The following is a 17,202-nucleotide window of genomic DNA, read 5'->3' on the forward strand; positions in this document are numbered from 1 at the left end:
ATGCAGGTGTGGGAGTGTGTCCTCCGCCATGTTAGGAGCAGCCCTTGCTCAATTGGCCACGACACCATATCAAAATGAAATTTCAGACTCATGTATAAATTCACTTATTACCCTCAGCTACTATGGAAATGCTAATAAAGTGTCCCAGCGTAAGCTGAATACAACCAACAGGGCATGAGATTTAGGCTAAAATGTGTGGAGGCCCGATAAGGTGCTTATTTAGTCATGACCTTAAGGAACGGCTACCCACGAATGAAATGTATGTCTGTGTGTGAGTTATATGAGGAGAGGTCAAACACTGATAAGCTGCTACTCACACACATACACAGGTTTGTGCAGCTTTTCTTGTTGGAACACAGCATTGACTTTTTTTTCTTATTTTTTTAAAATCTTCTAAACAACACAAAACAACAAAGCACTACATTTTTAACATTCTTTTATCCGTTAAAGCTCCTGTGCATCATATCTGAGGAATTCTGAGAAATCACATAAATGCTGCGGGTGCTTGTATATGACGTAGGCCCAGGTGATATAGCTCCGCCCAACCCCTCCACTTCCAAGTTGCTAGAAGCGTTTATCCCATCAAACTGCTGAACATCCAGGTTTTATTTACAGAACCCTCCTCTGAAACTTTTCTTGGTCTCTCCTCAGCATTTTCATCCGTACTCCGACCTGTTACAATAGTTTGCTCCGTATCTTGACATAAAACATAAATCAATTCCTGTGCATAGAGTGTGAATGTCACATTAATGAACAGTTATTTTCATAATCGAGCAATCTGTCGATTATTTTCTCCATTAATCGAGGACTTTTTTGGTCTGTAAAATGTCAGAAAATGTTGGAAAATGCTGATCAGTGTTTTCCAAACCTGGAAATGATGATGTTCTCGAATGTCTTGTTTTATCCTCAAACCAAAATGATTGAGTTTGAATGTTTTCTTTGTTATATGGAGCCAAGAAGACAAAAAAAAACCACTCAAACTGATTTATCAATTATCAAAATAGTTGACGATTGTAATCGACTAACAATCGATTAATCGAAGAATCGTTGCAGCCCTAAACCTAACTGCAACCATCACATCTAAGTGTCTAACCCCACTTAATATCAAGTTATAATGACTTATTTCTGTATGGTTTTTGGACCATAAATACATTTATATTCGGAACTATTTATCATTCCATATCAAAACAAACACTTTTATTTTGAAATAATGCGAACTATGATCATAAATATGATTTTTAATGTCATTTTATGACATTAAAAATTATGACTTTTTTTTATTATGACTTTTTTTTTCATTTGACTGGCCCTTTACAAGACAATCAGTGGTCCCCAGGTCATTTGAGATTGAGACCCCTATCCGAAACAAAAGCCCTTTTAAAGATGTGAGGACCTGCCAAAAGGTCCTCACATCTTTAACACACACCCACACTGCTATTCTTCTGAGGACACAGCCTTGTTTTCCATTCATTTAGACAGCTGAAACAAAGTATTATCCCTAACCTTGCCTTCTTAGCCCTAATCTTAACATCTTCTGATATCAAGTAATGAGGTTCTGCCTCATTAGGACCAGGTGTTGGTTTACACGAGGACTGCTGGTCCCGACAAGAGTATCAAATACAAGCGCACACACACACGCAGGCAGAAAGCGCCACAATAGGACCCCGCCAGTCTGAGACTTTAATTGAGCCCCCACCTCCTCCTCCTCCTCCACCACCACCACCTCCTCTCCCCCCTCGTCCTCAGTCTCCTCCTGGCTGCGGGTGAACTTCTCGTCGACACGCCACTTCACTTCAGTTTGTTTTGGACTGGATACGAGGACCAGCGCAGACATGTCTCCCATGCACGGACCGTTCGTCCTTCTCTTTCTTCACGTGAGCCTCCTCAGCAGCAGCGGTGAGTCCATTCAAACCAAAACACCAGCAAACTCAACGACAAAACAAAAAACACGCCGCTTTTTGTCGTCTTTTTTAACAGAAAAGTGTAAAGTCAAGGAAGGACGGTTAACCTGCTGCATGTCCTGCATGCTCCAGTGACATTTAAAAAGTTTATTTCTCCAAAAGCAAGCAGGTTTTAATGAAATATTTACATTTTTCATCAATATAACAGGGAATGTACACATTTAAGAGGAAACGGATGTTGTATATTGTTGTGTTTCCACAAAAGTACCACTTGTTATCCTCCCGTAGCATCTTAGTTTCTTGCTTTGGGGGTGTTTTCGCCATTGTTAATTATGTAAATTTGCAAATAATGACTGCGTAATTGACGCTGTTAACGGACCAATTAACACGAAAACGGAGCCCATGTTTGACCTGCATTAGACGTTTGAATGTGGTGGGTGTTTTTTTTTTTGAAAGGCTTTGTGTCATAAACTGTTGTGGGTACTGTCTGAATGGTTGATTTTAAAAAAAGAAAAGTTAAATGCAGCTATTGTTAACATGTAAGAAAAAAATAAATAAACCCACAGCAGTTTATGTAAAACTGCAGAGAACTGAGCTCAGCATCTCTGAGTCAGAGATGGTTCTCATTAGTTAAACCAAACTGTAAAAGCAAAGTGATGGAAGACGCTGGTTCAGTGGGAGGCTGAGCACTGTGTGTGTGTGTGTGTGTGTGTCTTTGTGTGTCTCTGCATTACTCATGTTGTTGGTTGTTGGGTCATAAATCTGTTGACACAGTCACAGTTTGAAGAGCAGGTCTCAGTAAAACCATCCAGTTTAATGGTAAATGGTTAATGAAGGTTACAGTAAGCGGTCTTCTGGTATTGAGACGAGACCAAGACCCAACCAAGAACAAAGAAGGGCAAGAACCAGTCAAGCTATACTGTCCACTAACACTTTCTTGATCTCGGATTTTGGTTTAGTTTCATTCTCAGTTCTTAAAAGTCTTGATCTTAGCAGTCTTTCTGGTGACTGGTCTATGGACTTGGTCTCAGTCTATAAAGGTCTTGCTATTCGGTACACTCTGGTCTTCTTGAGATATTTACTGTCCTTTAAAGTTTTGTCTTGGGTACACTCTGGTTCTCGTCTTGGTTTTGACTCTGTCTCAGTCCCTTAAAATCTACTCTCTGGTCTTGGTCTTCTACTTGAGATTGTTCAGTCCCTATAAATCATCTTCTTCTTGGGCACACTCAGGTTCTTGTCTTGGTCTTGACTCAGTTCCAGTTCCATGAAGTCTTCGTCTAGGGTACATTCTGGTCCTCTTCTTGGTCTTGACTCGGTTTCAGTCCCATGAACTCTTGGTCTGGGGCACACTGGTCTTGACTACAACACTATTTGAATGAAGTCATGGAGACACAACTGTGTTCTCCATCTGTCCCAGCGTGGTATCTCAATCATGTCATGATAGATTCCTCTCAAGTTTGACACAAATACTTACTTGGACTCAACGATGAACTGATCCGATACTGGTGGTCAAGATTAAGGGTCATGGTTGCTGCAACCTCAAAAACATTTTTTTTGCCGTCTGATCATTTTGTGTTAAGAGCAAATGAACTGTTTAGATTTGGGTGGTCGGTCAAATGTCACGGTCACAGTAGCCTCACAAAACATGCTTGTGGCCCCTTTTCAACTCAACAAACATGTTATACGACAGCAAAATATGTTATGGACTAAAACTATGAGACATATGTGAAAAGGCTGGGTGGTAATTCTAGTTCTAACTTGTGTTATTGCTTTTGGGATGCACTTTTTTGAACTGTTAATTGCTTTGAGATGTTCATCACTTCAGGAGGCTTGGTTGGTTAACCACACCTGTCATCATGCGCCCTGTCAGCCTGTGCATGCCTGAAATGTTGTCGTCGTGTGTTGGCCCGATGGCGTCCCCGGCGAGCTGGCTCTCACCCAATGTCAGCTGGGATTGGGACCACCTCTTAAATCCCCAAAGGCTAAGTGGTACAGATGATGGATGGGTGGATGAACGGACGGCATATCAATGTGACTTTGTCCTTCCAACAAATCAAAAATGAAATAAATCTAGTTCATGTTGATGGAAAACAGAGAAACACACAGAATGCACATACTAAATCGTACCACTTGATTAGCCTGAGAAGACTGTTTATTTAAAAAATAAATAAATAAATAAAAGGCTCTGTAATTTACTTGGATGGATTTTCTGCCCATTGACTAATTGATTCATCAACTAATCATTACTGTTCTAATCTGGTTTATGTTTTGGTAAACTCAGGTTAAGTTAACATAAGGAGGATGAAGGATAGCACTGAAAGCTAATGACACACGCTGTTAGATGTTAGTAATAATGTTGTTTCAACAGAATATATAATATTTGGACTTTATTTTATCCTGGGTTTTTATGCAGTGAGCATTTGTTATTACTGGAGTTAAAGCGTTCAGCGTGATGAAGTACAAAGCATCACAAATTACTTATCCTTTCTGACGCAAACCTTATTATTATGTCGTTAAATTATGCCCACATGTACTTGTTGTTTACTTGCAGCAGAAAAGCAAAGTTGCAGTATACCTTACTTGCTGCTGCACTGTTGCATGCATTTCTGTCAGTAAAACACTGTTATTGGCAGCTAGTCTTTTTTCACCAGTGTTTCCCCCTGTTCTGTTTGAGAGGGATGGGTAAATGGGTAAAAATAAAGAGCTGCACCGTGATTTACATTGATTTCTCAGATCCTTGTCTGTCTATCACCCTCTCTCTCTCAAACACATTGACATTGACAAACACACCCATCTGTTTGCAGCACACTCCCCGTCATGCAAACTCTGGATTGTTATTCTCATTGATTTAATTCACTCACTGGAAGATAATATTTTGACACCAAGTTTCTCTGTGAATCCAGGAGATAATTTGAAAAAATAAGCTTAAAACACTCAGAAATGGTGCAAAGAATCAAACTCAGAGATAAACACACTTGGGAAGTCCAGCAATGTGTGATTAGGTATTCCATTTATTTGCTTAGAATATTTCCAGGCTTGAACAAGTGCTGCAGTGGCAGCTGAAGCAGCGAGTGAGGGAGAGAGAGGGGAGGGCAGGAAAGGATAGCTGTTGCTAATAAAGAGGGAGATTTAGGAAGACAGCCAATATGCTGCTGTGTGCGAGCCAGCTCGCGCACAAGCAACAGGTGAGATTGACAGTAAACACAGACATGGAGCTTTATCCTGTGAGTGGCCACATAAATAGAATCCAACAATGTGTTTACTGCGATGGATTATCTAACCCAAGCAAACCTTACTTCACATAATTAGACTGAAACCTTCTTTCAGCGTCTCACAACAGGACCACACTCACTACGTGGTGGCCTCATCCCTTTTCTTCTCCTAAATCTCTGTTTTTCAGTTCATCAGCCTTGTCTTATATGGATTACATCCATTTAATCCCTCATCTCCCCTCTACCTCCCTCAGAGACAGAGTAAAGCTGTCTGTTTTTGGATTAGAACACTGGCCACTGATAGAGACCCAGGCCATTTTTAAGAGCTTCTTAGCCAGACTCTGTCCAAACGGACCTCCTCCCTAATGGACCTTGAAGGGCACTTACCTGAATACAATTTGTGGCTAAAAGCATTTCTGCTGTTTGGAAATAAACCCATCCTGAGCATGAGAAGAAACCCAAACATGCAGCTCACTTGATGCATTGTACACCAAACCCTATTGATCTCAGAGACCTGGCTTCATCAGTATGATGGCCATGTTGTGTGACAGGAATGGGCAAGTGGTCCGGGCAGTAAATCAGCACGGCGGCAGAGCTTTTATGTTGATATTTACAGAACAGAAAGTAGTCACAAAGGACTGGCTCACTTAGTCCGAGTCATTATGAAATTCTTTTAACCAAACAAGCCTTTATCTGTAAATATATTTGAATGTCTTTATGGATTCTTAAACTCTTGTTTGGCTGTTGGCCAATTACGTAGACACCCAGGAAAATGTGCTATTGCAGAAGCTGAAGTAGCAGTGAAGTAGTGAAATGAGTCATAAGGCATCCCCGTGAATCAATCTCCTCATGTAAATAATGGCTGCGCTCCCTGACCTCTCCTTCATCCGTCTCTTTGGCTGAATGCCTGCACTGGTCGGCTGCTGGGTGTGTCTGGATGCAGCAGGAAGTGCGCAGCTGTTGGCGGCAGTTGTTCGCATGGGATTAGGGCATTTGCCTGAGTGATAGCCGGGCATGACAGCCATATAATCTAATGTACTGGCTCATTGTTTTCATTAAAGAGAGTGGGCTGTTTGATCCCTCTGGTATTATAACGTTGACTGGCTTTAACGTCAGGCATATGTAAACTTAATCAGCCAACATGTGTGTCAGCACAGTGAGCAATCAGATCCTATACATCCTGTTGAATTACCTCACTTTACTACGTTCAGTGAATATTCCAGTCAGGTATTCCGTTGTTTTGTTTGGACTTAGGTTAATGGGGTAACTGTTGTTTTGGCAAAATATCAAACTCCTCGTACTGCATATTGGTATTGATTTGCTTAGGAACCAAAACCAATATCTTTTTGTAAACTTAATCAAGTGCTTTGATATTTTTGTTTCCAGTCAGGAGCACTTAGAGGGACTTTTCGTGGCCCTAGGCAAAAGCGAACTGGTGGTCCCCCATGGTATCCAAGCAAAACCTCCCCTGCTGTCCACAAACTGTCAGATTTTGTTGAAAAATGGTTGATCATACTTCGAAATTATGATGTTCTCAAATGTCTTATTTTGTCCACAAACCAAAATGAATCAGTTTTAATGATTTCTTTGCTACATGGAGCAAGGAAACCAGAAAATATTCACATTTAAGAAGCAAAAGAACTCGTAAACCACTCAAACCAATTGAATTGATGTTTAATTTAGTAATCGATTAAGCGTAGTAGCCCGACTATAGTGCACTTCATTCATTCAATTCAATTAATTTGATTCATTCATTCATTGCCACTCTGAATGCTGTGAAATTAAGAAGCTAGGTTCATAGGGCCTTGGGGGGGTGGGGGTGCCTGACCGGGGTGATGTTGCAGTCACAGCAGACTACATGTTGTGTATATGTAGTTAGTGCTTTCACATTGATGCCCAGTTCTTTATACTTGTAGTTTTAGTCTGTGGTTTAAAGTCTGTACTTGCTCTGAAGATTCTAAAGCATGTTTTGGAAAATCAAAGCCAGAGCTGTTTAGCTGGCAGGAGCAGAGCTGACATCCACCCTTAAGCTTAGACTGAGGGGTTTTCAAGGGCCTTGTCTTGTATGTGCAGTGTATTTACAGTCAGTGTATGGTTGATGTTTGAGTGGGATTTCATACCCAACAGCTGCCTCTGTAGTTTGATCCCTGGCCTCGTGGGAGGGGAATTTCACTTGCATCAACTGGTGCTGAAGATCTGCCCCGAACATCTCTGACTGGTGTGTTATTCAAAGACCATCATTCAACACGGCAACAAAAATCTATACGCCGAGCCATCCACCCTGGAGAAGATAAGACCTGTTTTAGTAGCGAGAGATTGCTGTTTAAGCAAACACAGTCAAGGGGAGATATATGAAGTCACTCTTGAGGAGGAGGAGGAGGAGGAGGAGGAACCTCCATTTGCATTCGGGGTGTTAGGAGCCCATGAGGGAGTATAGTACAGAGCACTTAACTCTTATCACATGCTGTGTCAGGGCCGAGAACAATACCTCCAGCTCGACACCACCTTTTCTATTTATTTATTTTATTAGTATTTTTATAAAGTAATAGAAATGCTGCAGGGTTCCACTTCAGAGTACTTTTTTCCTCTCCCCGTACTGGGAGAGTGCTGAGAGGGTTGTTTCTTATAAAAAAAAAAAACCCTCTTTCAATCACAAATATTGGATTTGGCTGCACCGCTTGCACTGGATTGATTATTTTCTACTGTATACAGTGTTGAACGTGCTGTGTGAGGAATGCAGAGCTTCAGGATGTTTATGCCTGCTTCGATAGTTCAGTTCTGCTCCACAGGCATGTCACATTTTTTTGGATAGAATGTGGACAACCAGTCAGTTCTCGTTGTCTGGCTTGTATCTTAAACTTGAAGGTGTCTCTCCCTAACACAGTGTGAACACAACACTTGGACCGTCACCCAAGTGGGATTTGTTTGTGAGACTTTACAAAGCCTTGATTTATGAAATATAAGACGTTTTGTTTAGAGAGAGAGATTGTAAAATGCACTCCCAGAAATTTAAAAAACCCTAACTTTAGTGTCCTCTTGCACAGTGGGCTCTGGGAATTGATTGTTCTGCAGTTTATTCAAGCCAAGATTCATTAAACATGCACATCCCTGTAATGGAAGATAAGTTGGAGTAGTAGAAGAACACTCAAAACACTTTATCTCACAGGGAGCTACAACAAATCTTGCCCTCAGCCAAACTGCAGCTAGACTTTTTTTTAAGACCCCGCTAAAACACTGTTGAAGGACTGTGTATTATTGCAGTTTCTCTAAAATAACACTATCCAATTCTTTAACCTAAGATGGCTCATTGACTTGTAATAGGGAGAATGGAGCCTAATTCATTCCCACTCTGCACCTGAACATTAGTTCTTGCATTGTGTGCTGTAAGTTGGCAAGTTTGTGAGACACACGTCTGCTTTCACTGCGGTTTGTTTGCAGCAAACATCACAAAATTTCCCTTTAACTTGCAACACTGCGGTGATGCAATGTTTGATTTGTGAACTGCAATGCGAGCCCCTCAGACTTGCGTGTGCAAATGTTATTCCTCAAGCCTGCTGTAAGCGAAAAAACTTTTTTCCTTCATGAGGAAAAAAAGTTGCGCACTCAATAGTTTAGTTTCACTAAAAGCATGTCGCTGATTAGTTATCGCAAGCGCAGCACAGGGTCAATCAATCAATCCATGTCACCTCGGCTGAATCACACACATCCTGTTGAATTTCATCCTCTGATCAATTTAGTAATGAGGTAATTTGTTGCATGATGTAATGTGTCACTCTTTTTCTCACTTCACTCATGACATAAATATGTCGCTACCATGCAATGTTGTTAATGTTATGTTATTTCTTTTGAGAATCAAATTGCCTAGATGGTATCTACTGCAATGTGATGCGGCACGCTGCTGAGCAGTGCCGCATTTGTCTTCAGACAGTGATAAGTACCTTTTAATTACACAAGATTATAGAAGTGACAGATGATGGAGTAAGAATGTGAGCAAGAGCAAGGAGAAGCAATCCAGTCGTCACATTATCTTTCACATGTCATCTGTAACTTCTATATTACAGTAATCCCCTCTTGCACTGAAATAACCTATTTTGTAATGCTGTCTTCACATATATAGGGTTAGTACTGTATACTACAGTTGGAAGAAGACATGGTATAAATACATTTCCTTTGTTTTCAAGTAAGATATTCATTAATAGAATCCCAGTCTTAATCAAATTTGGACACTTATTTTAAAAACTCAGCTCAGGCACAGATGTACCATCTGCACATGATGTCCCTTCATATTTAGAAGGCCCATCTGTGGGGCACATGGCACTCTCTTGGGCCTCAATCCAAGTCTTGGCAGGAGTCCCATCAGTGCCAGAGGGAGAGACAAAAAAAAAGAAGAAGAAAAAAAAACTCGAGCATCGCCTTCATTGAGAAGCTTTTCCTTCCTCCCTTTCCCACCTCTCTCCCCCTTTGGTCTGCAAACAGAGCTTAACCAGCAGCTGCATACACCTGATGCCCAATCCATCGGACGAGGCACATTCTGGTGTGGGGGGTCAACAAGCAGCGGCTCACGTTACAGAGAAATCGTACACCACAATGGTCCTTTACCTCCTTCGCGCCGTTTTCTGAGGCTTTCTCAAATCCCCTGTCTTTGCATACACCTCTTTCATGCCCTCTCCTTTGCCTTTTGTTTTGTTTTTATCTTTGCGAGTGCAGTGGACAGAGCCTGAGAATATTTACTTTGCTGATTCTTCTGAAATAGCGGGAGGACACAGGAAAAGCTTTTATGCAAATAACCCTAATAACGGAGACGGACTTAATAAGACTTAAATCTGTTTAACTTTCAACCAACTATGATCTTTGTGAGCGTTAATGAGAATATTTGTGTAAAATGTTAAGTTGATGCCACGTTGAGCTCTTTTTAGTTGGCTCATGAAGCTGGCACTGAATAATATACCACCCACGTGGAAAGCCTATGGTTTATTCCAGGCTGGATGGCTGGCCAAAATCAGCAAGTGCAGGAGCTCCTTATGCCAAAATAAAAGAGAAAAAAAGATTGACACTTCAGTTTGGACGTGCTCATGCCGACTCATGCCAGATCACTAGTTTGTACTGTAAATGTATGTTAAAAAAGACCAGTGTTTTTTAAAGAATTAAGGAAACGCGGTCAATATTTCTCAGCCTTATCGGACATTTTACGGACCAAACAAGTACTCGATTATGATAAATAAACATTAGTTGCAGCCCTAGTTTAAACCTCACAAATCTATATTCAATCTTATGTGTTTATTCTCCGACTAAACTAAAGCTTTCTATTTTACACATCGTCACTAGAGTCGTTTTCTTTTAGTTTCTTAATACAGAAATTGTATTTTTCTAACAAATACATGAGTGTGTAAATGTAACAAGTGTGTCAACCAGAAATACCACATGTAAGTCTTGAAGTTACTTGTTTTTACATCTCACAGCTCCATGCATGTGGCCTGACCCCGGGGGCTTAATAACCCAGCAGGAAGAATACGACGCAGTTACCCATTAATCAGGAGGCTGTTGAGTTATAACTTGCTGTAAAACTGTCCTTAAGGAACTTGCTCTTGAAAGCTTGAAAGCACAGATTCCCCCTTTTAACTCCTAAGGGGTTGAGGTGTGTGTGAAACGTGACCACAGCACGATGTCATTGGTTGGAGGTTTCACTTATACCTGCAAGTCTGCAGTCTTGAAAAGGATATGAGTTGGGTTTCTTGTCAGAACAATGCAAATACCACCATCTTGTCTCCAGTATTTGCTCAGGGCACCACGTCATTGTCCCAAGGAATGTCATGTCCTCCGATTTCTTTTGTTCTCATTCAGGCTTATATCAAGCTGCCAAACCAAGCAATGTGTAAGTGTCACCTTGGCCTGAAGAGCCTGCAAAAGTAATTCAGTGTAATATTCGGCTCATAACCTGGATCGAGTTGCTCAGTGATATAATGGGTTTATGGCAAAGGTAACAAAATAGTAAATACAACATATAATAGGTCTATTTGTGTATTTCCTGACATTTGAGGGGCAAAGGGCACAGAGGCTGCATTAACACCTGCTGATGAGAGTGATTTATTATGACAGCTTCCAGAAATATCTTCTTTACGTATCAGATTTCTTGTTTTTAATCAAAGACACTTGAGGCAGTTTTTCTGTTTTTGAGTTTTACTTTTTTTGTTATAGTCCTATGATTATGATCAGGTTTATTTCTTACTATTTTTATTGAATATAATTAGTGATGGAATAGAGGGTAGTAGACAAAGACATATGTACACACACAGCAATAAGTGAGGGTAGAAAATTATACTTTCTTTAGTCTCAGAAGGAATCTAGGCAATGATTCTGCCCTTTATTTAGGAAATGAAGATGTCCTTATATTATGTTTTTAGGCTACTGATTATTTCAGTATAAAATAACAGGATAAAGCTCACGATTGGCACTGTGCCATCGACTTACCTGTCCCATTGACTTGCATTCACATCTGTTGTCAAATTAGAATGTCTGTCTGACTTTGATGGTGAGAAGACATCTCCTGCGTTCAGTGTGTACATGTGCAGATGAATATTCATGATGACCCTCAGGGCTAACCATGCGTCTTTCATGGCGTTTGCCTCCCTCTGCTAATGGGCTGTGCCATGCCATGGATATGGCATACATCTGCCACTGCTGTTGTTTTTTTTTTTCCTGATGAGTGTGTTCATTAGGAAAATCTGTGCAACCTGCTGAGGGTTTAGATTTTAATGCTGGTTTTCATATGATATTTCCAGGTTTTTCCAGGATGGCCGGGTTCCTCGATGCTCAAAGATCAGTGCAGCGGTAGAGGGCCAGATTTATCTCTCCTCTCACACGTTGTGTGGGATTCTAGCCCTTCAGCTGATTCATGGTGCAGGCCTAATTATTTTTGTCTTTCTCTTGTTGTTCATTTTGTGGTTTCAGGGCAGTTGTTTGCCAGATTCCCCAGAGGGCTGATCTCTTTGTTACTCGTCCCTCAGGAGAACCAAGAGAGGCAGAAAATGTGCTGGTGGAAGAAAACCAGCAGCAACTGTTGATCAGGCAGTGGAATTTATCTGGAATATCTCCAGTCTGTTTTTGTACGTGACACTATTGTAACACAAATATTTGATGGAAGAGTACATTTGTATGGTGAGGGTTTTCATGGGTGTTGTAAAATGTCAAGCATATTGATGTGGAACTCGATAACAGACTTTGCGCACAGATAGGAATCAGATGCTCGAGGGTGATGTCCAAGTCGCAGACAGGATTTATTAAGGAGCCACAGTTGCAGAGTTGACTTTTGGGGCAATTTCTTGTCTGCCAGACATAGCCAGTGTCTTTTGAAGACGTGTCTGATGAAAACTGTAATGTGATCTCCTACTTCAGATCAAGTTCAGCGTCTGGAATCTGCCCTGTGGGCCTATTTCTGCCAAAACTTCCATTTAAGAAGAAAGAAGTGTCAAGGCTCCAAACTAAACTAATTCTACCCCATGATCTGTTGAAGCTGGATCGAGGACTCTCTGAACTCACTCTCATCTGGGTTTGATTCAGGATGATACCAATAAATCCTGTGGTTTTCTGCTGAAAAGGACCATTTAGGTTGTGAGATTAGAGAGTTGAGTATCAAAGTCAGTCAGTACTGGAGATAATTTAATGAATTACTCTGTTTTCCATGTGATTGTTTTTTAAAATAGTCGTACTTTCATTTAATTTATGGCAAAGTCCAAAGAAATACCTTCCTGGAACTTTGTTAATCATCCGAAAACTAAATATATGATCATGTCGAACAAAAGCCAGAGCTGGAAAACGCTCAACATAAAAACGTTGAGTCAAAGTCAAATGAAGACATCATGGTTACCACGGTGGACGATTCATCTCTCTGACTGTCAGCGTCACACTTCAAACAAAATTAGAATTGATGTGTTTTGTCAAGGGGAGAAAGTAAGTGAGACCAAAATCAACCTTCAGCATGTTTAGGTTTTATTGGTGCGGTCTGCGCAGATGGTGTGAAATAATTGGATTGGACATTGTAATTGATCCACGTGAAAGGAGTTTAAACAAATACATAGTTTAAATTCAAGATATCTGTCCAATGGGTTACACAAAAGTAATTTTCAGATGATGCTGACGATTTCTGTGGCTGTTGGAGGTTAAACTGTTGCTGTTGTGGCCATGCTTCTTTCATATCACTGGCATTGCAACATGTCAAAGTTGACATTCTGATTCTAATTTGAACTTGTATTGTGCGGCTGAGTCGCTGCATAATCTACACAACAGATGCACACTTTGGGGAGAAATGAGGTTTTGCTGTTGGGCAGCTTGCGTTACTTCTGTCTCGCTGACTCTTGTGACCCTGAAAAACTTGGGAGTAAACCATAGTAGTCCTGGATGTGAATTTTGGCAGTCCTAAATGCACTTTTCAGCTACGACAGAACCTTTCCGTTTCCCCAGATGTGGAGACAAGAACATGAATCTTATCTTCGCTAGTCTCCCTGCAGTTTTTCCGGCAGAATCAGTGGGTGACGGAAGCAGATCCTGGTGTCAGACTGCCTGCATGTCTGCAGGTGGTTTAGGAATCTCTGCCCCCGCCCATGGTGACTGGAGGTGGTGGATGACGTGATGTTAAAAACAACCTCTTGACTGCTTTTCTTGCTGTGCTGTGAATAGCAACGGTCCTGTGTGTAAGAATTAGTAACATCTAATGGTAAGACTGCAGATGTCTTCTTGTTCAAGAAAGAAGCTAAAGTCAATTTTTTGAGATTAGATCATTTTTAATTTCTGCCAACAAACCCTCATAAATATTAAACAATGGACCACTAATACTGAGCTGGAGGAGGAATTGGCCTCATGTTGAAGTTGTAGCATGTCATCCTTATCTAATATGCATTCATATTGATATTACAGAACCCCATCCAGAGTCCTGTATAATTAATGATGGCTCATGATGTCATCAGCTGAGCTGCTTGATTCAGTTTCTTTATTGTACAGAATTAAACACAGCTACCTCCATGTCACAAGTCAAAATCACATCCAAAATTTTCCAAGTAAGGTTAGCGATCAGAATAGCTGCCGAATAAATCTCTGTCTCACCCCCCTGCAGGGTTGGAGGAGTCATGACGCCATGGGCTTCCTCGACCTCCAGCCAGCTTGGCATCTGCTGCCCAGCAGAGACCAGGAACACTGGTATCGACAGGCGTAAAAAAAAAAACACACTCGTGTTAAAGGGTACAAAACACATGGCTAATAATAGTAAAAAACACAACAGACAATTAATATGGCATTAAGACTGATAATTCATTTAGATTATAATATTCTTCTCCCATTGGAAATGTCATTTAGATCTCCCTGCTGTGCAGTGTGTGTGTGTGCACGCCGATGCAGTTGATGTACGGTATTTCCATCACTAATTCTAACCCAGAGCTACAGAAAGAGGGAGCAACACTCATACAAGCATTATGCCACATTTTTGTCATGTTATCTTATTCTTCTGGGAACCTTGGTTATTTTCTTATACTTATATAATAAACTTATACATGCAGCTGTATTTTGCCTACCAGTGGTAATTTGTGGGTGTGTTAGTCCAACTTTGAGTACAATTTAGTACAATTTCTAGCTTACTAATATCTTAACATGTGTTTTAAAAGTCCAGTTTTAGTTGGACTAACACAGTTTTATTCATGTAAACATACTGACAGATATTAGCTGTCCCTTGTATGGGTGAAGTTTCTAAGACTCTGGTTTCTCGTCATCGTCTAATTCCCTTCTGACAGCCCAAGTTTGTATTGGAGGCGTTTGGAAACTTTTTTCTTCTTCTTTTTTTCAAGTCAGAGCTGAGATGACAGTATCATCAGGTCTTTGATTTTTAACTCCTCCAGAGCCACAAAATATTATTCCACGAGTTGAGTTGCATTTTCCAGAGTGAGTCAGCTGATTCTCAGGTGTAAAATCACTGGAGTGTCTCAGCTGTGCCGTTCACACTCATGACTTTTTCATTGCGATGGTTGTAGCCTCACCTCAGAAAACTCTAAACTCTCTACTATATAACTACTAAATCACTCTAAAAATTTGTTTCTTTGCAGTTATTACGTACATTAATATTCATGCAGCTCATATCTAAACTCACATGTCTGTTTAGAACTACAAAAACGTGTGTATGTACCATTAATAAAACATCTGATTACTGTTAATACATGCTAAAAAGCTGCATATATTAAATGGTAAGTGTTACCATGACTGTATAGCACACAGCGATTGGATTCTAAGGTGAAAAACATTAGCTTTACTCTGTCTTTGGCCTGTACGTGTTATTTTTGCAGTGTTGCCTGCTTTTGCTCCAGTTAATCTGTTTGGCTCTAAATGGCTCTAACAGTTTCATTTACTGTACTCACTGTCAGCTGAGCAGCATATTCCTCACTTCTCTTTTTTTAAAAATACATTAAAACCCTTTTTTATTTTTAATATCTGCGTCCAATAATCACACAGACTGAACGCACTTATTGCAGTGTGGGATGCAAGGGCTACACCGGAGAGAGACTGCTTGGGAAGGTGTCCTAATTGAATTGAAGTAAAATTACATTTGAGGCTCAGGCATTCATCGTGCATTTCATTACACTGAAAACACTGCTCTGATACGATTAACCAGGTCTGACCGTAGCACAAGGCACAAACATCAAACGCCTGTTTAGAAGCTTTGATATCATCAGAGGTAATAACACTCCATATGCACCGTCTCGCAACTCTTTTCCTGCCGTGTGACGATGGTTAGGAGTTGTTGAGTGATTCGCTGGGTCGTCTTAGCTCACAGATCAAGGCTGCTGGTACGGATCTTTTGAACTTGACATTTCAAAAGGCAGAGAGGATAAAGAGATGCTTAAATATCAAATCCTCCCCCACACCCTCAGCACTGATATTGGACACTGTTAAAAGATTAACCGCCTAATCAAAGAGGAGTGTTCCCACCAGAGGATTTTCCCGGTGTGCTTGTCTGCTTAAAAAGTAAATTTATGCATGGTTCAGCATAAAATTGGGTTATCTAACTTTTATCTCATTTGGATTCCTACCAAGCTACTGTCTTTTCCACAGATGTTGGCTAATATGGTGCCTCATTAAAGGCACTCTGCATATTTAAAGTTTCCAGCTTTATTGTTGTCACTATGAGCTCTTATTCTTGCAGTTGTACTGACTGTTGTAGACATTTTATCTGCAGAAAATGCACAAGTTGTGGAGAATTCAGTTACCTTCGGAGGCTCTTCCAAACGTTGTACGTTGTGAATTTGAAGTATAATTTTGGAACTGCGAGCTAAACAAAATAGTAGGGATGAGCTGATAACATGATTAGTATTGGTATCAGTCCAATACTGGTCTGCCACTCAGTTACAGCATTTTGTTTTTAAAGCTGTGTTGATGGTTACTCAATTGCCGTCATGTCAGTCACAAAAATAGAGATATGAATCATTCCTTAACTACCATCTGTAGTTGGTCCTTAAACATGGCATGAATTGGGAGAAAGTTGTTGAAAGTGCAGAACTTTTTATAGGTGCACAGGTGTGTGAAAGAGGGAAATCCACAAGCCTTTCATTGTGTGTGGTCTCGTGGTAAAACTCCTCAAAGTTACCCTCAAACCTCCCGCCTCACACACATATACCAAATCTCCCCTTCCTCTGTTCTCACTCCTTCTTCCCACAAATCATTTGACAAATGGACAGCCCACAGGTGTTTCTGTAAGGCTCCCCTCCTCAGCTGCTCCTGTCCAACACAGCATGGGAATGGAGGGGCGACGCTCCTATTGTTCACAGCTGCTTGTGTCAACGTGATATGCCCACCTCCTCCATCCTCCCCTGCACAGCAGGACACAGTGCCACCCGACGACTGGGAATCCAGTCATAACCACAGCCCCGGCTCAAGGTCTTGGCACGCTGTGGCCGAGTGAATAAAACAAGCGGTGGATATTGTCTGCCCATTGTCTGCCCAGCCCTGAGAACTGGAGTCTCGCAGTCTAGAGATCAAGATAAAGTAGGCGTACAGGCTACTCGCTGCTCTCGTATCAAACAATGTAGCTGCTTATGAGTCCTGAGCACAGATAA

General features: G+C 40.9%; 1 protein-coding gene across 1 annotated transcript in view; it reads left to right on the forward strand.

The window, feature by feature from the left end:
• The first annotated feature begins 1,753 nt into the window (after positions 1-1,753).
• mcama (melanoma cell adhesion molecule a) overlaps positions 1,754-17,202 on the forward strand; it is a 42,773-nt gene continuing 27,324 nt past the window's right edge. The window contains exon 1 of the mRNA XM_044043095.1: positions 1,754-1,896. Coding sequence (XP_043899030.1) covers positions 1,833-1,896 — 64 coding nt within the window. The 5' untranslated portion in view covers positions 1,754-1,832. The remainder of the gene's footprint in view (positions 1,897-17,202) is intronic.

The sequence above is a fragment of the Solea senegalensis genome, linkage group LG13 (assembly GCF_019176455.1).
Source record: "Solea senegalensis isolate Sse05_10M linkage group LG13, IFAPA_SoseM_1, whole genome shotgun sequence".
Taxonomy (NCBI): Eukaryota; Metazoa; Chordata; class Actinopteri; order Pleuronectiformes; family Soleidae; genus Solea; species Solea senegalensis.